The following is a 26,178-nucleotide window of genomic DNA, read 5'->3' as shown; positions in this document are numbered from 1 at the left end:
AAGCCTTTTTGCGCTAATTCCCTTACGTCCTCTGATAATAATGTTTAAAAAAACATTTAGAACAACCCAACTACACGTTTTTTTTATATAAGGAACACGTTTATAAGGAACTTGAGGCTGAAAAAGGTCCAAAAAATAGGGAATTGTTTAGGAACTGCTCAGGCTGAGAATAAGAAAACAAGTTTTAAGGAACAGCAAGAGATGGTTATCCAAACTTAGCAGCTATGTAAATAAGGAACTCGATAAGGAACTTTGAGGCTGAAATTCTCTGGCAAAATAAGGAACTCCAGGATCAGAGCAAAGTTAAGGTTCCTTATAATAAAAAAAACGTGTAATTGGTTGGAAGATTAAATAAAAAAGCCCGTCCCCCAAAAGGATGCCGCTTCTAATGAGAGAATATATTTTGATGGAAATCTAGTCTGATAATAATATATACGTTTTCTTTTCACTTTAATAAAAAAGACAATTCAACATGGCGAAGATACTTTTCATGACTTTGGCATTTTTGATGTTGATAGTGGACTACACACAAGGTACGATAGTTCCACAAGATTATTCTTCCACCCAGCGGAGATCAGGCCTGTATTCTTTTGTTATCTAGATGTATACAGGTTTGACCTTTGAATCAAATTTTTGAAAAACAGTTAGAAATTTGGATTTTTAGCGCTGTCCAAAATTACTTGAATAAAAACATTAAGATAGGAACAACTTTTCTATGAAAGTGCGTGACCTGTGAGAGAATAACAGATTTTGACTGGCTGTATTATCAACTGTCGATTTGAAGAACTAAAAATCAAACTCATAGTCCGATAGCTATTTTACCATCAGAAAATATCAAGGAGGAATCAAGGCATGGGTATATCTTAAAAAAAGAAATTTTGGTGGAAAGAAGTTTCGGCGAATTTGGCGAATTGCGTAAAAAATTCACCAAATTCGCCAAAAGTTCCCGCCAAATTTAGAAATTTTATTAAATCACCAAAATAAATTCCGCCAAATTGCACCAAAATTAGCGAATGGGCTCGCCAAAATTTCTTTCCGCCAAAAATTCTTCTCTTAAGGTTATAAGCGTGAACCCTTACATTTGTATTCAGGATGCATGGTATATTTCAACTTCGTGAGATTGCCAAAGACGTCTTAGGGGTCGACCCTATTGGCCAACTAATTGTAAAAGTTTTTTAGAAAAGCTCAGCTAAAAAACAGGATTTCTTTATAAAATTTTGCCGAGAAACTCTTGAATTCTTATTTTTCAGCGAATGCATGCTGTTCGTATCCGTGTAAAAACCGTGGCGTTTGCGTGACAACTAAAGATGGTGGATATAGCTGTGATTGCACTGGTCTCGATTACTATGGCAACAATTGTGAAACACGTGAGTTAACTAAACAAGAGCAGCCGCCGGCAGATTTTTTTGAAATATATGTTTTTTTTTCCAGGAGAGTAAATTTCATGGATAAATCTAGGTGAGACTTTCCTCGAAACACCCAGGTAAAATCCAGGGGTCATCTTGAAGACATCTGTTCTTAAAATCCAGGAGCACATTTTAAGGAAAAACACATACAACTTTCGAGTGGACATTTGTTCAAAAAATCCAGGAGCTCAGTAAAACAAGGCATATTTACAAACGCTCTTTCAGCAGACCAAATCTCAGAAACTCATCATTCACCCAATTTCTTCAAAAATTGCAAAAAATACTCACAAGGTGGAGAAATTAAGAACATTTTAAGAACATTTTAAGAACGTTTTTATTTTATGCTTAAAACTGAAAAAACTTTTCCGAAGTTTTCAAAAATTTTGGATGCTCTTATTAAGAAGAAATGTGTACGACTTCAAGTTTTTTTCTTCTTCAACTTCAGCATACTTCGGGAAGCGAATCCGATTGATGATGAAACCATCCAGCGATACAGTGCACTATCTGTTGACACATTTCGGATGGTTCTGGTCCCTCATCAATCGATTCCAATCAGTGCGAGGATACATAATGGGTGCCGTGGTTTTAAGTAAGTGTTTTGGACATTGCAACCAATGATGTATAAGTCTAAAGTGCTAGAAGCGAATCTTTAACTCTTCTCAGGCAAGAAGTATCGAATCCTTAGAATATACGCCGTATTTTTCACAACGGATTGAATTTGGCGGTTTCTTTGTTTTCGAATGGTAAATTTTTGAGATCTAGCAGATAATTCTACTTTCAGTCCGGAATTTGTATAAAGGCCGCACAACTTAGGTAGGATTTAGCAGCTTCAAATCCTACCTATAAGATTCACTTCTAGCCCTTTGGGCTTATACTTCATTGATTACAACCTCGTACGTTCTAAGCTTTGTTCGATCTGTATTTCATTCGTGACTTAACTAAGGTGTATTCGGTCAGGGGGGGGGTCAAGCAGTTAGTACAAGACATCATGCCTACTAAGTGATTCTTTGGAGGAAAGAGGCCACACCACCACCCTTTGACAGTTAGTATGAAATATACTAAGTGATTTCAAAGGAAATTCACTAAGGACCACCCCTTAAAACCTATCAAACGAGAGTGTGATATTTACTTTTTGTCAAACCATGTTCCCAAAATTGTTTTGAAACAGTTATTGATTTGGTATGATGAATTAAAATGAATCAAAAATTTTATTTTAACACAACGCTGTACAGCAATATATGTACAAGAGTTTCAAATAACGAAGTACTTCTCAATTGATACAATAATGAAACACCGTTAACCAAAAACATAAACATAATATGTAGCGTTCAATCAAGGCAGAAAAAAATACTTTTTCATGATTTATAAAGAACAAGATTACAAACTTTTACAATTTCAAAATCGATCTAAGTCAAGAAAATAGTAGCTTCAATGTTCTACAGATTTAACTTAGCTTATCAAATCTAAACAGATAAAAAGGACAATTTCAGCGTCATTACTTTTTGTAAGTTTCATATAAATTGTTTTATAAACTACATTATACGATTTCAAAATATATGAACTCCCATACACGCCGTAAAACTAAAAGAAAAAAGTAAAACCAAAATAATTGTGTCTTGGATTTTAAAATTGTAGGCATCCTTAGGATTATGCAATCAACTTCTTAGTTTTTGGAAAACCATCCATGGATTGAAAGTTCTAAACTTAATAAAAACGGGTTTTTATAAAATAAAAAAAGAACTTCTCAAAGAGATAACAAGTTGAAGAGCCAGGAAGAGTAACAAAAATATAAACTATGAATATGAACTGAAGTAAGTAAAATGAAACGTTTACTCTTTGATTGTTTTCATCTTTTTAATTTCTTCTTCTGAAACTAAGAGAGGGATAAGTGTGACATCATTTAAACACAAAACTTTTCTTAAGTACAGGGAATTACCCTACGAACATTAGGGGAAAATCAACTGACTTTTTTCTTTTATTTATCAATCTATAGTTAGGGTATTCCCCTGATATAGTGTTTAACTAAAGGGTAATACCAAACAAACTCCAAAGGGGAAGACTTAAATGTCTTAGGTTCTTTGATTTCTCTTATGGAGGGGGATTTCCCTGATTGCTTTTAGTATTTATTTTTAATATTTTTCTAGAAAAGGTAAAAAAGTAGCACTTAGTATTCATTTGTACTAACTGTTTTCCTAGATTTTTTACTTGACACCACCCTAGCAGTCACTTAGTACCATCAAGTACTAACTGATTTTTGAAAATTTTGTTGGTATACCACCACGGTACTAACCGGCATGATGTCTTGTACTAACTGCTTGATCCCCCCCTGATTCGGTCGAAATAGTGACAAAACTGTACACAAATTTTTACTGTGACTAAAAAATAATAAGGTCTTTGAATTCATAATATGCACCATTGCAATGTCTTCTAACATTACATCACGGACTCAATAGCTGATTGGTTGTAAGTGACATAAAATCAGTCAATACGTCACTTTCAACCAATCAACTGTTGGGTCCGTAGAAGACATTGTAATGGTGCATATCATGAATTGCAAACTTTAATTTTTAAAGTCCTCTGCTCAATTTTATTTACACAAACAGAGAGGGCAGGCTTCATCGATATCCCTACCACATACAACTCAGAATACGAGTACGTCACGGCAGAAGCCTACTTCAACCAATCACAATTTGCACGCACTCTACCACCCGTTCCCAAGGAATGTCCAACGCCCATGGGCGTGGCTGGTAAGACAGAATTTTCGTTTTCAGATAATATTTAGTGTGTTAAATATGATTATAGTATACAGTATAGCAGGATTTGACTATACTTCTAATTTATTATTCCAACAACCCTGAACATAGCCCGTAAAACAGTCCTCCAGATTTTAGTCATTTTTGGAGGGTAAAAAAGGATAAAACAATGTTTTTTTATTTGATCATAAGGATTTTTAATTACATTTTTCAACTTCAAATAGCTTCTTATTTATTTGACCTTGTCAAATTGTCCTTGCTTCAAGTTTTCTTCACTGGACTCGGTTTCATTAAAAATGAACAAAATTAAATTTTAGCCAGAAGTGGTCTTTAGTTGACCCTGAACATAACTTTCCCCTATCGATATTAAGGTTGATGGTGGAGTCAGTGTGAGAAACGTTAAAGAACCTGAATGGTTTTTTATAGGGGATAGGTAGGTTATTGTGTTATCGGGCATTAGTTCGGGCCACGATATTGTAAATTTTTTAACAAATTTTTCTCTTTAGGGAAGAAAGAACTACCAGATATTGACATGTTGATCGAAAGGTTTTTCACTCGCAAAGAATTCAAACCAGAACCTTCTGGCACGAATGTTCTTTTTGCGTTCTTTGCCCAATTCTTCACTCATCAATTCTTCAAAACTGATTTCAAACGTGGACCGAATTACCAATGGGGAAATCATGGGGTAAGTTATAACTTTATAACTCGAACATGCATGGGCAACGCGAGTTTTTGATCGAAATATGGAAGTTTCGAGTTATGGAGTAACGTTTATAAGGCATTGTTATTAACTGAAGGAACTAGAAAACTTGTTCGATTTAAAGAGACATTCGAGTTAAAGAAGTTCGAGTTAAAGAGACTCCACTGTATTTATAAAGTTATATAGTTATCAATGTACGGCCTATTTCTATCTGTGGATTTACTGTTAAGGAATGTTTCGATTTTGATTTCAATTTCTAAATTTTTCAGGTTGACTGTTCGAATATTTACGGTGCAGATAAATCGGAAGAATTGAAATTACGATCAATGAAAGGTGGGAAACTCAAAACACAGGTATAGAAATTCATTCTTACTTTCTTTTGTTGCCTTTGGAGATTTTCTGATGTGATACTTTCAATGTAGTGTTTGTTCACATGACCAGCAGCTTAAAATCGAAAGGTCCAGTGAGAGTCGACGTCATAACCATCGAGCTACGAAAGCAGAGAAAAAAACTTTTGCTTCAAGTAAAGTCTCGTAAAACACTATCAAACGGACAGTTTTTTTTCTATTCTGAAAACAACAAAACTTGTAATATTCATTTCCACTTTTAGGTAATCGATGGTGAAATTTGGCCACCAAATGTTAAAGATGCTGATGTTGAGATGATCTATCAACCAGACACACCCGAGGATAATCGATTCGCCCTTGGTCATCGGTTTTTCGGTATCCTACCCGGACTTGTTATTTGGAGTACCGTATTTGTTCGGGAACACAACAAGATTTGTGACATGTTGGCCGAACATCATCCTGATTGGTCAGATGAACAACTTTTCCAGACCACCAGAAACGCAATCATTGGTAAGACAAGCAAAACATGAATAATAGTCCTTTTTATAAATTACATCACGAACATCACTTCCCTCGTTTTGAAACTATTGCCAGGGTGAATAACTCCAAACGGATTTTATTAAAACTACTTTCTATTCATAAAAAAAGTCATTAATGTCTCAAGGGACATAATCACCATAGTTTAATTGTTTGAATACGAGGCAAGTGATGTCCGTGACGTAATTTATGAAAAGGTCCGATAAGGGGTTTTACTTTTCCGCATTTCACTTATCCATAGTACTACTTAACTGGATTTAACTGTAGTCCATACTTTTTGCTAAAAACAAGCTTTGAGCGTTAAATAGATGTTGAAACAAGCTTTGAGCGTTAAATAGATGTTGAAACAACATTGTGATCATCTGTTATACAATAAGTTACACTTCACCTCTCTCTTAGCCTCTACCTCATAACTCACCATAACTGTCTGAGACACTTTTTCAACATTATATTTGAAAAAACGACAACCTTTATACTAAACAACAGTGATATATCAGTGTATCACCTGATACTAGTCTACGATCCGTAGTGCAGAGCATTCGGATGTTTAATCCGTGGGTTTAATCTCTGACCAGGTCATACCAACTACTAGCAGTAACGCATTTGTAAATAATATTCACTTATTATAAAGGTATAACCATCAAAATTGTTGTCGAAGATTACGTGCAGCACATCAGTGGGTATCATTTTAAACTAGTCTACGATCCTGAGGTTGCATTTGGTAAAAACTTGCAATATCAAAACCGTATCTCAATGGAGTTCAACCACGCTTACCACTGGCATCCCTTGGTACCTTCTGTTCTGACTGTCGAAGATTCGGAATACACCGTCAAAGATATTCTGTTTAAACCAGGCATGGTTTTGAAACATGGTTTTAAGAATATGCTTGAGGGTATGACAACATTACCAGCTGGCAGAGTAAGTTAGTTCGGAGTTATCTTTTCTTTCTCGCATTTATATTCCAGTCAGACTCATGTTGGTGGCTGAAGAATCAGAGCTAAAAATTTTTCTGAGGCTCGGCTGTTCTTATTTTTTTGTCACTTTGAGCCTCAAATTTTTCTTAGCCTGTTCTTAATTATAGGGTGTAATTGAGGTATTTTAGGCATCATACCCAATTTTTACTACTTTAACCCCTAAATAGCTTGAAGTTAAGCATAGGTCTATGAGTGAAGTAATTTCAGGCTCAGCTTTGTTCTTAAGTTGTTCTTATATTTTGGCGATTTTGTTCGTGTAAAATTGTTCTCATAAAGAAAAGTGAACATGCATGTCCTTTAACAAAAAGAGAAGCTATAACTGAAAGAACACACACACTATTACTCTTCCTTAGGTTGGTCCACGAAATCATGATGTATCCACCCTACACGTGGTCAAACAAATCATCGAACATGGCCGCCAACTTCGTCTCCAGTCCTTTAACAATTATCGTGAACGCTTCGGTGAAACTGCTTACAATTCCTTCGAAGAATTAGTGGGATCAGGTTGGTCATCGATTCTCGAAATCAGATATAATTTATCATAGGTCATACATGTAAACCTAAACATTTCCGAAACTCTCGTTATAACCGTTAGAAAAGTTTATCTGCAGAGAGTAAGTAAGTTTATCTGAGAGAGTAGAGAGACTAGTTGGTTGAGTTTATCAATCAAAACATTTCAGCTCTCTTTGGAAACAAGTTAGGATTACGATTGGCATATGTTTAGCTTTCAAATGAAAGATATTTCACGTAATAAAGCATATTTTGTTAGGTGGTTGAGTGGTAGTACCCTGAACAAATATTAGGGTGTTAATCCCTACAAAATTGACCATCGTAATAAGGTCATTAGCGAGTTTATGTAATTGTGTTTTTGTGCGTCAGAACTTGTGGGTTGAAAAATTGAAAATTGAAAACAAAAACTATCTCATTTAAACATGAAATATCCACGTACACGTTTTTTATAAACATAACGTTTACAGGCTCAGTCAGTATTTGGTACCTAAACAATGGTTCTATTGTTTAAGAATAGAACAGAATGCTAAGACTAATGCAAACCTGATATAGGGACAGGACACTTGCTTGTAAAAAAGAAAACGTGTATTTTTCATTATTAAATTGATTGATCCTCCTGAATATTTTCAGCGTGAATTTTAAGCACAGAAGCGTTTTCATTTTATTGGAATAAAATACTGTGTATTTTTTCTCTTTCAGACATCAAGGTGTTAGCCCAGCGACGTCTACGGTGGAAATATAAATGCTGTATTTTTTCTCTTTCAGACAACAAGGAGTTAGCCAAGGAGTTGAGTGACGTCTACGGTGGAGATATCAATGCTGTTGAATTCTTCGTCGGCATGATGATGGAGAAACACCGAAGTGGTGTCATGTTCGGAGAATCAATGACCAGTATTGCTGCTCCTTCCTCTGTCTTCGGATTGTTCGCCAATCCTATCTCATCACCACAATTCTGGAAACCATCCACTTTTGGTGGAGAGGAGGTTTTTAAGAGGGTCAAAACGATGAATATTAAAACATTGTTTTGTGAGAATTTGAAGGATGGTGAGGAATGCCCGCATGTTGATTTCCGTGTTCCGGATAACGTACATGAGACGTACAAAGATTTGAAAGTAGAACTGTAATTCTATTAGATATCTTTTGAAATTTTGTAATTTTTTAAATATCATACTTTGATATTATGATCATTTTCATTGATAAACAGTAAAAATAGTAATTTCTTACAAATTCAATTAGCCTGTACTCTTAAAGTACCGCAGAAAACCATGAAGGACTATGATGCAAGCAGTCTACAATTCAAATAATCTTTGACTCATTTGTATTAAGCATATTGTACATAACTGGCTCCTTTGGAGAGAAAAGATCGTTCAAAAACTTTAGTAATATTTTCTTGTCTTGTGTTTTTTTCAACTAGTCTTATCAGACCTCCGGGATATCTAGGCAAGCGAAGGATACAGGTACTCAACCCCTTCTCACAGACCCACTGGGATCCCTTCTCACTGGAAAAATTGGCCAAAATATTGTCCGCAGTGGAAAACTATACTCTAATTTTTGTCCCCCGCTGAAAATAATCAGATGAGCAAGTCCTCACTGCAAAATATTGTGCTATTTTTTCAATCCATCCTCACCGAATTTTCTGACTTAAAATCTCTATCCATGAAATACATAAAAAACATAGCAATATCAATTATCATCAAGGAACAGTCTATATACAATCAGTGCCATAATATATTGGCACTTTTGGCTAATTAACCATTTTCGAAAATTGAAGTGCGAGAATGTCAATTTCTAGGCCTTCAACTTGATTTCATCGATTATTTCGATCTGGGAGGGATTTATTGGTTTCTAGGCTATATTTCAAGCCCTACTGGACCATTTTTGAACTTTTGGATCCTCAGATCCTAAGGTCCTAAGTCTTAAGTCTAGCGTTAAAACTCAGCGTTAAAACTCTACCCTTCCACTACTTTAGAGCACTTGCAAATCGATTGTGGTTTCAAAACACCCCGGTGAATTTCCCTTTTGTGCCAAGTATTTTGTCACTGACAGTGTGTTAATCTGTTCTAAATCATGGAAATGAACAGTTTCAAAACTTTGTTTAAAAAAGTTTCCCATTGCAAGAATATTTCATTTATTGGTTCATGGCGTTTTAAATCTACAGGCCTAGCAAGCGTGTAGCGACTTCGATTTTGTTGGGGCTCAATATTTTGAAGTAGTTGTATTGACGCTGGTGCAAAATGTACCATAGCAGAAATTTCAGTAGGAAAATGGACTTTAGATGTTTCTTTGACCTTCAGTGTCAACCTGGGTTTAATTACCAGACACAAATACAAATAAGATCCCCCTCCTAAAATTTTTATAACCCTCCCGGGTTCAATTTATGAATGCTTGAGAAATTAAGTGCAATCATTTTAAAACCGAAAGTTTTAGATTTACACCATGGTTTGAACCAACCTCGTACCCAGGGTCACTTACACCATCTTTTGATTTTGCTGGCGCGAATGATATAATCGTGAGTGCTATCAGAGTCTTTAGAAAGGGAACAATGGGACTGAGTTCGAGTTTAGGTATGAACAACACAACAAGGTATAAATACAAATTGAAGTATTATTATGAATTCACACTTAAAATATATCAAAATACATGTTTTTTTTATAAGCAAGTGTATGCCCCTTGGTCAGGCTCGTGTATGCTTAAGTTCTCAAAGCATCCAGGCATAGTTTATGCTTATTATATGCTTAAGAATCATGCTTATGATTCACCCCCGAGCCAAGTTTTTAATGAAATTTCAGAAATTTTGTAAAAATTTGTTCCGATTTTGGGAGCAGTGGAATGTAGCTAGCCGTGGAATGTCTTATTTTTTACTTGACCTCTACCAAACCTTTTTAAAACAGATAAAAATGACCACTTGAAAAATATTTTAGGCTGACATATATGCTCATGTTATACTTAGGAATTCTGCAAATCTGAGCCTTCGTATGCTTATAAGCGTTATGCTTATAAAAAAAAACATGTATTAAAATACCGTTACTGAATTATTAACAAATTTGAAAAAAGTATAAAAAAAATCAATTTTCATCCATCATAAAAAAATGTCTTCAAAAAATACAATAAAATAAAATTAATCGCGAATATATCTATATGTACAAATTATAAACCTTAAAAGTATAAAATAGAGTAGTAAAAAATAGTACCAAAATTCTTGAGCCCTAGAACCGCCTTTATCAAAATATATTACCATTAAAGATTTTATAAAAGAATATTGCTTAAAAATTCCACAGCAAATTGTACCATTAAATTAATTATAAATTACTGATACAAAATTAGGCAAGTTTTCTCATCAGTTTTCGAATTGCATCAATCCCCTTTGATAAAGAGAGATATAACCATAACCTGCAATTCTAAAATTGTATAAAAAACCGCCTGGCTGACAAGAAATCATTTCTCAAATTTCTTGAGCTGGTGATTTTCGCCCGGGAGTGGTAGAGGGTGGAATCAAAAGTTCATTTGACTTTTGATCTTTCGGCGTGTCGTCGTAACCAGGCGTAAAAGTGCGTGATCGACGTCTTTGAAGGACCGGGGACATAACTCGAGGCGAAACCGGCGACGTGGGACGCGAATGAGCCGGTGACCGGAGAGGAGAAAAGCGTGGATTTGGAGAAGATTTGCGTATACGAACTCCCGTTGAAGGTGTTGAAGGTTTAAGACCTTGAGCTAATGTTTTCTTGCGTTTTCGGTCTGCTTTATCGCGTATTATTTCTTCCCGTTCTTCTTTTTGCATCTCTTGTTGTCCAATCACCATCTCCCTGTAAAATTCAAAAAAAAGATAGGTGTCCAATCAACTCTTGATGATATCAAATCTTTTCTCTTGACTATCAGTATCATAATCACACCCCTATGTCACAGACCCGGTGGCACCCCCACCCCACTGTATCATAGTGTTTGCAGTAATGGTGTAAGATAACTTCCCCTCGATAAGAAGCTGATGTCTTAAAAAGGTTTGATAGAACAGGGTGCAAGTATCTGCAACAATGTTAAGAGAATTCCTGTGGTCTACATAAAGAAAATGCTGCTGACGCTCTCCAATTCGACGTTCTAATATTCAACACGCTCCCTTATTCGATGAAAATCCAACCCCCTTGAAAATCGAATTGGAAAGCATCAGCATCAACCATGTTACCTGTAATCAATTTCGCCATCTCCATCAAGATCCAGAGATTTTACCAATGTTAAGAGTTCATCTATCCTCAAAGGTACGCCCGTTTCTTTCAACCCCGCCACAAACTCCGGCACTGAAATACTCATACTTTTATCTTTATCCAAGCTTTTGAAGAGATCAAAAACACGCATTTGGTTGTTCTTGATATAGTCACGCAACACCCTCATTGGTTTAGGGCGTTCGGCAGCTTTTTGGGGCGCACCACCCAATCCACCATGGTAAACTTGAAGTTCTGTACGCTCAGTTTTGAGTTGGTTTAATATGGTGATGAATTCATCGTTCACTTGAACGTCCTGGTGAAAGAGAAATGTAACGGTGTAACGTTCGTTCTTGCATAATTCAAATTCTTTCTTCGACTTCGTTTAAACGACTTCCATTCTTTTCATCATCTTTCTCGATTACAACTTTCTTGCTCCTAGGCTGATGCAAATCTCAGCTTCGATTTCTAGGTTAGATTTACACTAACACTTTTATTTCCAATCTCAAACTTTTTTAACATGAACGGATTATGTGAATTAATAGTAGTATGAGGTGATTCAAGCAGTTCTATGAGATGAGGTTTCTGAATACAAAAAGAAGACTTGTTCTCTAGTTCATAGCGAATTCTAACTTCGTAATCTTCTGATTTTGAGATTTTTCCGCCGTTCCTCTGCGTAGATTTTTAAAACAAGATTTCAGAGAGAAATTGTCACGACCGTGAATTAAAGAGGAAAATTGCAAAAATATCAATCCAAAGGAAAGGATAATACGGACCGTATATCAGATCGTAAAACTGTTTACCAAAAAGATTAAGTGCTGCCATATAAATACAAGTACATGCAATCATTAATCATACATAAGAAACGTTTGAACACTTGTCTCAGGCAGAGATTTTTATGCTGATAGGGAATAAAATGATTCGAAGGAGTCGATTCGTAATATTATGTGGCTTGGTGTCAATTGTCTTTGCAAATGTGATTTTTAAAGGTGATGTTCAATGTTGTGCCGGTGGTACTAGATACGGTGGATAGAGATGATAGAAGATTTATTGTAAAATTTATCTTCTTGTGCCTCTCTACATAATTAAGGGTGCTCGATACTTGAGTAGAGCTTGTTACATAAAGATTAAAGAAATGGTTTATTTCTTTTCAATACTTGAAGTTTCCTGCTATTGTATTGCTTTTGTTTTTTATCGTAAAATTTATATGTATAGTTGTTAGTACTACTTGATTTAAAATTTGGTGCATTAACCAGTGATTCCCAATTTGGGTCAAACTGTCGCAGTTTTGCCCTAGAAAGAAGAACAGGATGACAACAAATTAAGGCTCAAAATAATTATAAGAGCATTACACTTTTTTTTATAGGAACCAGTAAAATTTTCTCAGTCTCAGTTGTTCTTATTTTTTTTGGGACTTTGAGACTCAAATTATTCTTATCCTGTTCTTATTTATTTATAAGGTGTAACTGAGGTATTTTAGGCGTTATATCCAATTTTTACTATTTTAACCCTTAAATTTTGCTTGACATGGCGTCCTCCAGCTTTTTGGTCCCCCCTAATATGAGCTAAAATCCCCCATCTGGCCTTTCCCCCCCACCTGTCTTTAAAATTCGTTCTCCCCCCTAATTGGGAAATCCCCCTAGCCGTATTGTATAAGGGTTGCGAAGTGATGATCCAGACTCGCCTCAATTCGCAAGCTACTAAAGCAAAAAAAAGACTCTCAAAATCCCAAGAAAGACAGGCTCATAAGCCTGAATGCCCAAACACACCAGGCAGGTCTGTATTTATCCTATTACTCCCCCCACTAGGTAGAGGACTGAATATACCCCCTATTCGCCTTTCTCCCCCCATCAAGCTTGAAATTTTCACTTCCCCCCTGGCACCAAAATCTGATTCCCCCCCCATCTTCCTGGGGGGGGATGATCCCATGCTTGAATTTGATTTTGAGCCTCATTGTTATATAAAAAATAAGTGCAGTGCCTCAACCAAAGTTTACTGGTTCTTCATTGAATCATTCTATTCGAATCACATTACCTTCTTACTTCCAGCCAAAACAGATTAATTACGCCTTCAAAGTCTTCGAAGAATAGACACACGATTAAAATGGTTTAGTGTTTGCTAAAAGATTGAAAACGTGACAAAAACAATCTAGTTGCAAACGGCTTTTTCCTACTTCCAGATCATATGTTTGCACAAATTGTGGGCCAAAAATATGGATCGGCGTAACCTCAGAAATATACAGTGGGAGATTAAAGGCCGGCTTAAAATGGATCGGCGATTCAAGGATTCATTTAGGACCAGGAAAAGATGTCGGGAGAAAGTGACCAAAATCGAAATTACTCTTGTGGGTAGAAAAGCTTCTTTCTAAAATCATTGGTCTGATCCGAAAGTCTACTGTATATTCCAATTCTTTCAATTCTCTTCAGTTTTATTACCATACACCACATTGTCCTTACAATTAAAGTTGGGTGTTTTAAGGAAAAATCTGGATCAAATTGAAATATAATTAGATTTAGCAGGTATTTTGATTTTCGCGAATTGGACCAAATTGACTATAATTACTCCTCGCAAAATTTCTCTCTGCAGGGTAGGCTTTTCTTTGACATTACGAGCCTTCAATCTATCAAGATCGTGTTTTACTTGATTAAAAAATGGTTAATTTCCCTGCTTTGGCACCAAAAACAAACCATTGATCATAAAATCTTTACAGCCTTGTTCTCGTGTGAATGTAGCATTAACAACTTTTCTTTTTCGCTGAAAGTGTAAGGGGAGTTTTAGCAAGGTAGAAATGTTGCTGTCGCATTACACAGACTATAGAGAACATCGATTAGTACTTTTTGAAATGATTACTTTAATTGGTGATTGATCACTTTGTTGATGGTCTAATCACATTGTGGTTCTTTAAACGTACCCTGCACCAAACGTTTCTTTCTCCTTGAAATAAGAACTTGAAATATTAGGATAATTGCAACTGAACTTGTACAGGCTAACATGTGGGCTGGTAAAAACTTTTGAAAAAACTAGAGATAATTACACGTTATTTTTATAAGAACGTCCAAAACTTTTGAAGCCTTCGGATGTTCTAAACTTTTTCAGTTTGAAACCTAAAAATGTTCTTAACATGTTCTTATTTTGCCCATTGTGTAAATATTTTTGACAATTTTCCTAAGAAAAAGAATCTGCAAAGCCTTAAAATGATAATAACTTGTTCTTTAAACATTTTGGCCAGCGAAGCCTTATGTTCTTATATAGTTTGTTCTTCTTTTTTGATTGGTGACCAATTTAAAACTACTAGAGCAGAACACTGCTGTAAACAAATTAATTAATACAAAATAAGTGTGGAAAAGAATACTCATGCAATGATTCAATTAATTAAAATCCAAGGGTAAAGCGGTTTGTAGATTTCAAAACAAGATGGTGTCATTTCAAAGAATATTCTGGTTGATAACAATCTTTGCGTTTGACATAGGTGCAAATGTGCTTTATAGAGGTAAGAAAGCTAGAAAACTCGAAGTGCCTTAATTTTTAATGTTCACAATTTAAGAAAAACTCGAATATCTCCACAAATAATTAGGAGAACAAAAATTGGAAGTTCTACTTAGTGCCATAAAACGGTTTTACTGGCAAAATATCTTAAACCATCTGATTTTGTAAATCTTATTTTTGTTTCAGATCAGTACGGCAACTTAGTGAGATACCAAGGACGCAATGATCAATTAGATGTCTACCAAAAGACTAAACAATTTGATAACCGGAAACCACAGAATGTTTCACCCCTAAAGAAGGATGCTAGCGACAGAAAGGAGAGATTTGCTCTTTCAAAATGTCCACCAGGCTTTTGGTGTGATACATTCGTTAAGAAAGACTCTATCAGTCAACTCGAAGAGAACGTTAAGGACGTAAGGAACCAGCAAGGTCTACCAGGCTCACCAGGAGATTCACCAAGGAAATCTTTTGTTCCACTAGCAACAAAATTGGATTCATTCAAAAGAAAAGCGCAAGAAGATACAGTCAGAAACATGGGTCGGAATTACGCAGGTCCCCATGGTGAAGACAATCTACTAAACGCAAATGTTCTTGGAGATTCATTGAAACAGGCAGCAAGAAGAAACCAGGAAGATGAAAAAGCAATGGATCAACAGAGGCTTTATAATCATTACCGGCAAATGCTTGACCAGAAGTTTTTGTCGAGTCTCAGAGATACCCAATCACATGATAACACAAGATCACAAAGGCCATACGATGACGATGCAAGATTTGAATCGTCCATTTGTTGTGGCCTTCGTTTAGCTTGCTGCAATGGATAAAAACTTTTAATATAAACGGTGATTTTAACTTTTAGCTATATAGCAGAGAGTTTTGCAGGTGCTGGTGGATTTTTGATTAGTAACATATTTCAAATCATTTTTATTGAATATATAAAGTGATTGTTCTTCATTAGGGATTCTTGTGATAAATTTCAAATATTGATACATTTTTGAATTATTTTTAGTGTTAATGTCATTTGAAAAAAGTTCGTTTCATTGCATTTTGTTTATTTGTTTTCAATAGGAGGGAAAATTATTTTCAATACTCGAGTATTATTTAACAAATTTGATCCAATACCAAAATATTGATATTCAATCAGTTATTCTTGGACGTGTCCTGCTATCGAGAGAACCCTTATACTAGAGTAAACTAAACCAGCTTCACTCCCACTCAGAGTCAGTATCTTCTACATATTATTTTTTCTTTTCTTAATCAATAATCAAATGAGATCGTCAGTTGACTCTTAAAAGTCATTAAAGCCGTGAAAGCATGAATTTTTCTTATTTGATATTCGATTGATTTGAAGGGGGGTTGGCTCTAAATCCCATCAGAGAGGAACGGTGGTCTGTGACCCGACATCCCTTGTCTGGCTAAACTGCCAAACTAGTTAAAGCCGAAATAATGAATTTGGAAATAAATGCTAAAATACTGAACGGATACATGTATTAAATCTGCTGTGACAAAAACATCATCAGACAAGAAAAATCAAACAAAAGGCCTAAAATGACACAGAATTTTAAGTTGGCGATATCTTTCTAACATCTTTCTAAGAAGAGCTATATTGATATATATTAGACTTGAGTGTCTTGGCTTCACCGTGATATGAAAATATTTTGGAGGCTCGTGGTGGATCGGTGGTTTTATTGAGGTTGTGGTTTTATTGAGGTAAAAGTTTGAAGGTTAAATTTCGATTCTTTATACATAGGATGTTTTTCGTATCTTTCTTGCGACTTGAAACGTCATAACGACACATAATTAGCAATTAACTTGATGCGTTCGCCTCTCTAAAGAAAACTTAATTTTCATTTGGGAATTGAAATGACTGTGTTAAGATGAAGAAAATTATTAAAATGTCACGAAAAGTTGTTTAATGAAGAAAGGAGAGTGAACAATAGTGAAATCAATAATGAAATCAATGAAAATATAGCTCGTTGTTTATCCAGTGTCTATAATAAATTCTTGGTGAGATGTATATTCATGTATTATCATCCCTTGAATCCTCTCGGATTCATCAGAGGCATTCAATATTTTTGATGTTCTGTTCCACCGACGCATGCAGAATCGCGGAAGTCCGGTGGATACCCGGCATAGATCGACAGTTCTCATATTCATTCAATTCATCCTTGCAGAGGCGGAAAAGTTATTACGGGTAAATTTGAAAATTCAAGATTATCGTTTGATAAACTCTTCCGCCAGTCCAACAGAAACCCGCTATTCCGCGGGCGGCGAAAAAATTATTCTGAGTAGATTTAAAGTTCAAGAATAAACACCGGAGTTCCACGATTCCACTGGCGGTGGAAATATTATTTTTAGTGCAGGAAAAATTTTATACGATTTGAATAAAATCTAATTTCCGGCGGATCCTGGGAGTATAAAGCAAAATCTGTGCCCTAATGTTACATTGGCAGCCAAAAAGAGTTATATAGCTTGCATCGCGCGCGTATTTGTGAGCGCAATTCCATTTGAAAATTCAAATTTAAAAAAGGAAAGGTCAAAAAATCGAAAGCGGAAATTTTTGAGTACGTCTTCTCAATAAACACAGAAGTAAGTTATTATTGTAAATGGTCTATTCACAAAAAACAGGTGTTTAAATCAACCCACGTAATACGAGTATCATAGATTTGTTCATCTGGGTAACCGGGTAATATGAGCCTGGTAGCATCATGCAAGACTAGACACTCCCCAACTATAAATATCTCCAGCCAATTTTTTGAATTCAATTATAAATTCAAGAATAAAACTGTTTTAAAATGTTTTCATTTCAGGGAGGTTTACTTTTGGTCTTTGTCTTTGGTAGTAGTGTGGTAGCAAATGTTCTATATAGAGGTGAGATTTATTGAAGTATTGTAAGGTACTTGCAGCTCTTAAGGGTAAGATCCATAACTGCAAAAAAAAAAAGGCATCGACAAATGAGAATTTTGATAAAATAAGGACCCAAGGCGAAAACCAGAGTTTACGTTGTAAAAATGCTGTTTTCGGAAAATTTTAACGATTTATACGATATTCTCAATTTTTACTAAATCACAATGTTTGACATTGTTTGACATGCAAAAACTAAAGAACATAGAGCTTTTAGGTCCCTTGAGTATTCAGACACCATTTTTAAGTTAATGATGAGTTAAAGGGTTCTCCCTTTCAGATCAAAATGGTATCAAAGAGGACTCTTTATCATCAGATAATATGCCAGAACTGTGCCCTCTTGGAACTTGGTGCAAGCCAGAATCAAATGATGTTGGAAACCTTTTGAAGCAAGGTGAAGAAAAGGTAAAGCGACAACAGTGCCCTCCTGGAGTTTGGGGATGCAAGCGAGAATCGAACAACCTTGGAAACCTTTTGAAGCAAGATGCAGAAAAGGTGAAACGACAACAGTGCCCTCCTGGAGTTTGGGGATGCAAGCGAGAATCGAACGATGTTGGAAACCTTTTGAAGCAAGGTACAGAAAGACCACCGTGCCCTCCTGGATTATGGTGCTAAATAAAATGCAGTATTAAAAATTTGGTCATTGATGGGTAATTTCTAAAGTATTTTTGTTGGCATCTCTTTATAAATAGAAGCTAAAATATTTTATAAAGATTTATAACTAGCAACGGCATATTATTTTGCTAGAAAGTGTAACTCAAACTTGATATATTATATCTGAGATTATAAACTAGTGTTAGCAATGTGAACAAATGTGTTGTTAATTGTTCGTAAAGTTCATCTTTTTATATGAAATTTCAACTCGAAGATATTCGCTTTAAATTGCGCATTTAAAATCTTAAAAAGTTTGAATGGCCCTCCAAATCAAGATAAGTTTTATTAAAGTTTGTCTCTAACGTATGTGGTCACTCCTTTTTTTGACACTTTCATGATATGCTAGAAAGTTATACACCGTTGGAAGGAAATTTCCAAGAAGAGAAAATTCTACTGATTCAAAAATTATAACATTATCTTTTCATTCGAAACGTGTTTTTTTACACTTTCCAAAAAGTAAATATTGAATTTCAAAGCTCATAAAGCGAAATTTTAAACACCACAAATTATTTCTAAGCGCCTTAAGCTACAGTTGCAAAGTAGTGTTTTAACTCTGAGTTTTAAAATGAGACTTAAGACTTACGGCCTTCGGATCTCAGGATTTAAAAGCTCAAATTTGCTCGAATAAGGCTTGGAATATAGCCTAGAAGCCAACGAACCCCTCTAAACTCGAAATATTCAATGAAAGAAAGTGAAAGTGCTAAAATAGCAATTCTCGCCCGAAATTCTGAAAAACGTTAAAATACACTAAAATCTCAATATATTTCGATCATGATTGTAGCGGGTCAAATTTAAATAGTAGCTCAAATTTCAGGTTACTAAGATCTACTTTTTAATAAATATCAAAACTCCAAGCATTTTGGGACATTTGTTCGGCCTCAAGACACCGAGAAGTGTCTGAACTATTTGGTGGGTCACCTGATATACCTTTTTATTAAAGCATAAATCCGTGCTCAGAAATTGTTTTGGGTGGCTTTGGTCAATTTTTCCTGGTAAGACCTTTTTTGCTAAACTCTGAAGCAATAAATATTTTCACGTGTATCTCCTGAAATTTTCATCAAAACTTTTTTAGCAAAGCCGAATATTGATCGATCCAACGTAATGTGGGAAAGTATTGTATTTGCTGAGAAATCTTCAAAAACACTGCCTCCTGATTCTTACAGATAATGACACTTTGAAAATGAACAATGAATACCAATCGAATAGAATATTACCAAGTAAACTTTGACGGGCGTGGTCGATTGTTTTTTTAACATAGGGAACGCCAATAAGTGAATCGAACCAACCCAGAATTTCTAGCGATCGATCGAGTTTCGCCTGCTTTCGAAGCGTTAACATTCAATAATCGCACGATGATGAGTTATTTATTCTCATTCGGCGCCCCTCCAACGAGAGCAAATTAATCGTTAATTGCATCCTGTAGAGAGCAATTAATCGTTAATCACACTCTTCAATGACGGGCCAATGTTTAAAAAATTTTATTTATGTTTTTATTATTGAACGGTTTAATTGCATTCGAAATTAATTTTATGAGAAAGAAAATCTATATAAGCAACAAAGGAAAAACATAAAGAGAAGAGAAAAATATAAAACTTTCAGTGTAATTTTCTTTCCTGACGGCGAAAAAGCAGTGAAACCGATTGTGCGATTAGCTCGTAATCACATGATAACTCGCACAATTCGAAAATTGCACTCGTGGTTTTTTTGTTTCGAATTTTTCTCGTCCTTTCGGACTTTCGGAAAATTAATAACAAAAAAATCACTCGTGCAATTATTCTCGAATTGCACTCGTTATCATGTGATTACATATACCTATTATATATAATCGATCTATCTGTTTAATTGTTAACACTTAGTAGACGACCGCACTCTACTTTCTATATGACTTTATCTGGTCAATCTTTTTCTCAAAAAATACCTATATTTTCTCATTACTTCTAAACAATCGCACACTTCTAAGCACATAAAAGGTTTTAAAAACAATAAAAAAGACATACCGTTAAATCGAATTCAACCAGTGTGGAATTTAGGTTCGTTTTGATGCCTTGTATCAGGAAAGTCACACCGTGTTGCAGAGGATTGTGTCCAAGCTGTTGAAGAGAAGAAAACATCTGATCATGTATTTATCGCTTCATAAATTTAGTTGGAAAAGACAAATGATTGTTTTACATCTGTGTTCAATTCCCTAGGCAAGGCGAACTTAAGTGCAGTGCTTAAAACCTCCAAAGTCTCTCTTTCAGGGTTGGAACACACGATAAATCTATCTTAAACGAAATTAAGTGAAAAACCTGCAATTGCAGACACTTTGTACAATATTATCAGAATACTTAGCTGGCACATAACGTCGGGTACTAATTCTTTTCTTAGCACTGTTTCAACGTTCGTAGTATCATATCACCTTGAATACTTGCAGTCCTTCATTTTCTTTCAACGCCTTTTGTAAGTGGCCAGCTCCAATGTGTGTTATACGGTTTGAACTGTGCGTGTGCGAATAAGATATAAAAGGAGAAAAGTAGATGAGTTGAAAATACATAGTTTCTACCAAAAGCAAGGGGGGCTGTTAAAAGTATGACTTTCATTTCAGAGGAAACCAAATTGAGACTTGTATCGTGACAACTTAACTTCACTTATTATGACCACTTTTTAGTGATTTTCTTCTGGATTAGAAATTGGGAAGAGATTGTGATTAAATGAGCCTCTTACCTCAGATTGAGTTGTTGTAGAGAGTTATTTTGGATGAGTGAATCTGAAAGAACGTAGATTCCATCATCTCCGAACCCATTCCATGAAAGGTCCAATTTCTTTAAAGTATAATTTTCCTAAAACCAGAACAATACAAGTCATGTACACGGATGTGAGTGTTCTATAAGATACGATGTTATCTAGAATCAATGTTTTCAAAATTACAAGACTTTGGCTCAATCAATATTTCTTTGAAAGTTCATCAGCGAAAAAAGTGAAGAGGAAACTTCGAGTTTGCAAATAATTTGCCATTTACAGCAGTAATTCGAGGTTATATATTCCACGTAATTATCAATACCTTTAAAGACTTGGCAATGGCAAAAGCTCCTTTCTGCCTTAAATGATTCCAACTCAAATTGATTTCTTCAAGGTATTCATTTGTTGCTAAACGAAAAATTCATAATATAGCCACATCAAGCAATATATCATGACAAAAGCATTGAACTGTTTCTGAGTAAATCTTAACACGCTTAACATATTTGAGGGAACTTTTCAACTTTGCAAAAGACAACTTGCTTACTTACATATAACAGGAGCAAAGTGCAATCCAGCTTCTTCACCGAAATTGTTATTTGAAAGATCAATGAATCGTAAGCCAGTATGAGACTGAAACCATGAAATGGGAAAATATAATTCTTTAAAAAGGAAACTTGAATATATTTATATATCAATCAAAAGGCTTTCGTTCAATTTCACAAATAGGTAATTTTAGGTGTAGAGTTTGAAAACGCTAATCTTTTTGTAATGTAAAGTGAACATTTCTCTGCTAAGAAGCTGTCATTTCTACAGTGCTGCAGAAAAGGAACAGGACTCTTCTCCCACCCCCGGTTTCGGTAACAGCCACCAAACATGAAGAAAGCAATACATTGCTGAAAGCCAAAACCTAGCTTTCCAAAAGAAAAAGTTTAAAAACTGAATCCAAAACTAGCAAATCAATCCAAAGAAAAAATATATACGACAAAGTCAATAGTAAAGATTGATTCAAAGCAAATGCTTGAATACCACTATCCAAGTCTAGTGTAAAAACTGCCACTTAGTACACATCCATTGACCCAATGCCACACACCTAAATAACCACAAACATACTTTACTATTATGGTGGTGCAAACTGAGCTGAGATTCGGCTATAGATATTTACCTTTAGTGTGTTGGAGAGTATGACAGCACTTTTTGTTTCAAGTGAATTTTCTAAAAAAGAAAAATTTTAATAAGAATTCAAAAATATGAATGAAACTTCAAAGATATTCTCTTGTATGATATAGAAAGAAGAGGAACCTCTTATATGCTGACGAAGCAGAATTAGCAAAAGAATTTGAAAATTTGTGCGTACGTGGGGACAAAAGAGGAGACAGTTGTTGTATTTTCTTTTGCTTAAAAATGGTTTGTAAGCAAATAGTAGAAGATACGTTAAAATGAATAGAATGTGCTTTAATTTCAACCTCAGTTTCTAAGATTCTTACAGTACAAGTGAAGAAATTAGATAAGTACTTACTCCTCAGTGCCAAGCGTTTAAGGGAGTCGCTCTGCATTAATAAAGCACAAATATGTTTGACACCTTCATAGCCAATGTTGTTTTCGGAAAGATCCTAAAAACAAAAATAAAACAATATTATTAAGATATAGGTGAAGGTGTAGAACATGCAGAACATTGACCATCAATATCTATTAAAAGATTTCTTTTGAAATAATACATATAATACGTATAAAATTATAAAAATCTAATATTTTTATGTTTCATCTTTATTTTATCTAGTATTTTCAACACTTGCTCTCCTTGAGGTCAGACCTCTGATCTTCACCATATATAGTGGGCGCAACAAATGATGACGACGATATATTGTTTATTTGTTAGTTATTAAAAGATGCAATACAATAATAAGCAGATATTCAAGCCAGCCTTTACTTATTTATTAAGGTATTGGAAATTTCCGTTTTGTGTCGTTGAATACCACCTACCCCGAGTTAATAAATCCAATTGCTTACCAGCTCAGAAATAAAGCAATTTTCAATCATCATTTCACAAATACACGATACTCCTTCTGATCCAAGACAATTGTCTGATAAATCCAATGCAGTTAAATGTGTATTGGTCTGAAGAAGAATATTTAAAGTAAATTTTGTTGTTTTCTGTCTGAATCCGCCTCTGTTTATTGATAGTTTCCTTATAATCAGTGGTCAAAGCAGAGATACTCCTGTCAGACGGAAATGGGGTTTGATAACACTCCAACCTTGGCCAGATTCTTCAAATTCGGCTGGTTTTTACATAACTTGAGACAAAATTCGCTTTTTTAAACTTCTGTGACGGAAATCCGTCTGAGACGGAAGAACTTTGAACCCTGTATAATTTCCTTCCTTACTTTCTTTCAAGAATTTGCTTGCTTCCTCACTCCTTCCATCCTTCCTTTAGGATCTTAACTTACCAAACATTTTGAAAAGCTTTGACCAGGCTTCTAATAATTAGTATACACAATAAACAGCTCCAAGTTTTTAGGACTTACTCTCGAAGATAGAAGTACAATTAAAAAAAAGGAGATATGACATAAACCGACTGATAATCAACATTAAGAATTTTTGAAAATACTAACCATCAAACCAATAGCAATGGCTTTTGCACCTTTGTGTCCCAAGCCATGATGTGACATGTTGAGTCTGACATTTGTCATATTACGCAGAAAATATGAAGCAGGAACAACCCCGCATTCTTTGCAGGCTTTGACATATTTTTCTTTATTTACCTGGACAACATCAAATGCGTCTGATGTTGTTTCATCTAAGTAATAAGAAGAAAAATGGTTTTTCGTAAATTGTTCCTCCATTGTCACTTCTATCAAATTCATATTGTATTGTATCATTAGAAACATTATAGATATAAACACTTCAGCTGTTTTCGGCCCATATTAATTTGCTTTAAAATTGTACAGAAAGCTTTAGCTACCAAAAATAAAAAACATACCATTAACTGTTTCAAGTTCATTTATATTTTCCATTCTTTAGTGCTGAAAATGCATTTTATAATATGCACCTAGTTTTTTTGTGTTAACTTTTAATAGAAATTGATAAGGGCTGGACAACAAAATGTTGGTTCGCTTGCTGTCATCTGACCCTGAATTTTGAGATGGGTCAGTTGGTTGGAAAAATAGTTCTGTTTACATTTGTTTATTATTTCGAAATGAGAATGGAAGAACGAAAAGAAAATAATTCATGATTCTTAAGCTTACGATAAAATGAGACAGACACAGTCGGATGACGGCAAACCAACATTTTCAAGTCCAGTCTAAGTATCCATATTCTCTTCAGCATTTAATAAAAAGAGCTCAGTGATATTAAAGGAAAAAGGATAAGGATCACAGACCTTCACATTCCAAATCAGTATCCCATCCACTATCATCATCACTTTGGTTCTTCAAATGACTACTTGCAAGTCCTGTTGAATCCTCTAAATTGCCCAAAATATTTGCTACCCTGGATAAATCATTTTTAACCTCAAATTCCATTATTTAATTTGTTCCTTTCATTTTTTAATAAACAAAGTAATAAGTTTTATATACTATACTAACATTTTACTCACGAAAACGGTCTTCGAAAATTTTTCAATCAAAACAACGTAAAGGTGAGCGCTATAGCTGCACTCAAAACATTGGCTCAATAATCAAATCTCACAACAAAAAACTTTTGTCACGGATTAACAACACAGACGAGCCATGTAATTGTACAATAAAAGATGATTGCCCCCTCGAAGGAAATTGCCAGATCTCATCGGTCATTTACAAATGTGAAGTTACCGGGGAAAAGTACCCAAAAAGGTTTACTTAGGATTAACAGCAAGGACATTCAAAGAACGTTACAATGGACACAAATCATCATTTAATAATGAGCGCTACAAAAATAGCACTACACTCTCGACACACATCTGGGATATGAAATCAAAAGGCATGATTCCCACATTAAAATGGTAAATTGTTTCCCAAGCGAAGACATACAATAACATTTCCAAAACATGCCAATTATGTCTGAATGAAAAACTCGAAATTTTAAGCTATAAAACCAAAAAGAAACTCTTAAACAAAAGATCAGAAATTATTGCGAAGTGCAGCCATATTAATAAATATGTATTGGCAAATTATAAATCAAAAGATTAACTTTTTATTTCCCTATAGAATTTCTTTTTCAAATTTTACGACACGTATGGATTCCCTTGTTAATTACTCTAACTATTGTACGATGTATGAATAGGAAGAGAATTTTGTTCAACATTTAGTTTACAACTGACGATTGGAAACATGAAACTTAAAGTATTGTAAAAAGCAAATTTGGTACTTATTCCAGCAGGGCGCTTATTTGAGCGGGGCGCTTATTCGAGCGGGGCGCTTATTCGAGCAGGGCGCTTATTCGAGCGATGCGCTTATTTTTTTTATTTCAGAATTCGTATGTCAACAAATTTGGAATCTGTTTAAACTTAACTGTTTCAAAGGGTTGATTTTTCAAAAAAGGATGAATAAAAGAAAAATTGGAAAAATCCACTTGACAATTTCTATCATTTTATTCTTAATTGCTTTCTTTCTTTTTAAGACACAAGTATCTACTCAATATCTTATTCAATCAATAACAATATTTGAATAAGCGCCCCTCCCATAAATCATTTTGAATACAAATAAAATGGAGCATTTCAATGAAACAAATGATACCGGGTGTGCCACAAATAAGTTACCCTCTTTGATTTGATATTGCAGGCAGTAGCAGAAAGATATTTCAAAGATTATTTCGGAAACATTCAGAGGAAAGCCTAACTTAAAATTTGGTGTATTAAATTTGGCGGTAGTTTTCATTTGTGGTTAGCCTACAAAGGCTTATAACCGCTACATATAGTGCTGGTCGACAAAGATAAACAAACATCGAGTGTAAAAAATCATACAAGAAGCTAAGGCTTTTCTTTATTAAAAGAATCTGATCTATGGAAAAAAATATTTTGTCTGTG

At 34.8% G+C, this 26,178-nt stretch overlaps 4 protein-coding genes across 4 annotated transcripts in view; 3 read left to right on the top strand and 1 right to left on the bottom strand.

Annotated features, from left to right (window-relative positions):
* The window catches only part of LOC136823840 (meiotic nuclear division protein 1 homolog), a 146,317-nt gene that overhangs the window by 68,736 nt on the left and 51,403 nt on the right, over positions 1–26,178 (top strand). The window lies entirely within an intron of this gene.
* On the top strand, positions 425–8,606 carry LOC136823802 (prostaglandin G/H synthase 2-like). Its single transcript, XM_067079974.1, has 10 exons — positions 425–533; positions 1,251–1,367; positions 1,852–1,995; positions 4,010–4,153; positions 4,666–4,844; positions 5,129–5,212; positions 5,470–5,716; positions 6,375–6,661; positions 7,071–7,221; positions 7,993–8,606. The coding sequence occupies exons 1-10, from the start codon at positions 473–475 to the stop codon at positions 8,349–8,351; spliced, it is 1,773 nt and encodes a 590-aa protein (XP_066936075.1). The 5' UTR covers positions 425–472; the 3' UTR covers positions 8,352–8,606.
* Positions 10,465–24,717, bottom strand: LOC136823803 (leucine-rich repeat-containing protein 74A-like). The gene is made up of 12 exons (XM_067079975.1): positions 24,556–24,717; positions 23,789–23,973; positions 23,187–23,294; positions 22,696–22,789; positions 22,342–22,391; positions 21,728–21,809; positions 21,502–21,587; positions 21,165–21,280; positions 20,860–20,938; positions 20,459–20,551; positions 11,405–11,736; positions 10,465–11,030 (listed from the first exon to the last, which is right to left on the bottom strand). The coding sequence occupies exons 1-12, from the start codon at positions 24,695–24,697 to the stop codon at positions 10,670–10,672; spliced, it is 1,728 nt and encodes a 575-aa protein (XP_066936076.1). The 5' UTR covers positions 24,698–24,717; the 3' UTR covers positions 10,465–10,669.
* On the top strand, positions 14,780–15,934 carry LOC136823804 (uncharacterized). The gene is made up of 2 exons (XM_067079976.1): positions 14,780–14,910; positions 15,093–15,934. Exons 1-2 carry the CDS (start codon positions 14,835–14,837, stop codon positions 15,725–15,727), a joined length of 711 nt encoding a protein of 236 aa, XP_066936077.1. The 5' UTR covers positions 14,780–14,834; the 3' UTR covers positions 15,728–15,934.

The sequence above is a fragment of the Clytia hemisphaerica genome, unplaced genomic scaffold (genome assembly GCF_902728285.1).
Source record: "Clytia hemisphaerica strain Z4C2 unplaced genomic scaffold, Clytia hemisphaerica genome assembly, whole genome shotgun sequence".
Lineage (NCBI taxonomy): Eukaryota > Metazoa > Cnidaria > Hydrozoa > Leptothecata > Clytiidae > Clytia > Clytia hemisphaerica.
Note: the sequence above shows the minus strand (reverse complement) of the source record. Positions and strands in the feature narration are given on the sequence as shown.

What these genes read in the sequence shown, in the direction of transcription:
- LOC136823802 (XM_067079974.1), top strand. Translation starts at nt 473, where the DNA reads ATGGCGAAGATACTTTTCATGACTTTGGCATTTTTGATGTTGATAGTG. An exon ending in GATAGTGGACTACACACAAG is followed by an intron (nt 534 to 1,250) that starts GTACGATAGTTC and finishes CTTATTTTTCAG; the next exon opens with CGAATGCATGCTGTTCGTAT. An exon ending in TGGCAACAATTGTGAAACAC is followed by an intron (nt 1,368 to 1,851) that starts GTGAGTTAACTA and finishes CTTCAACTTCAG; the next exon opens with CATACTTCGGGAAGCGAATC.
- LOC136823804 (XM_067079976.1), top strand. Translation starts at nt 14,835, where the DNA reads ATGGTGTCATTTCAAAGAATATTCTGGTTGATAACAATCTTTGCGTTT. An exon ending in TGCAAATGTGCTTTATAGAG is followed by an intron (nt 14,911 to 15,092) that starts GTAAGAAAGCTA and finishes TTTTTGTTTCAG; the next exon opens with ATCAGTACGGCAACTTAGTG.
- LOC136823803 (XM_067079975.1), bottom strand. Translation starts at nt 24,697, where the DNA reads ATGGAATTTGAGGTTAAAAATGATTTATCCAGGGTAGCAAATATTTTG. An exon ending in ATTGCTTTATTTCTGAGCTG is followed by an intron (nt 22,790 to 23,186) that starts GTAAGCAATTGG and finishes TTTTGTTTTTAG; the next exon opens with GATCTTTCCGAAAACAACAT. An exon ending in CTACAACAACTCAATCTGAG is followed by an intron (nt 20,939 to 21,164) that starts GTAAGAGGCTCA and finishes GCACACGCACAG; the next exon opens with TTCAAACCGTATAACACACA.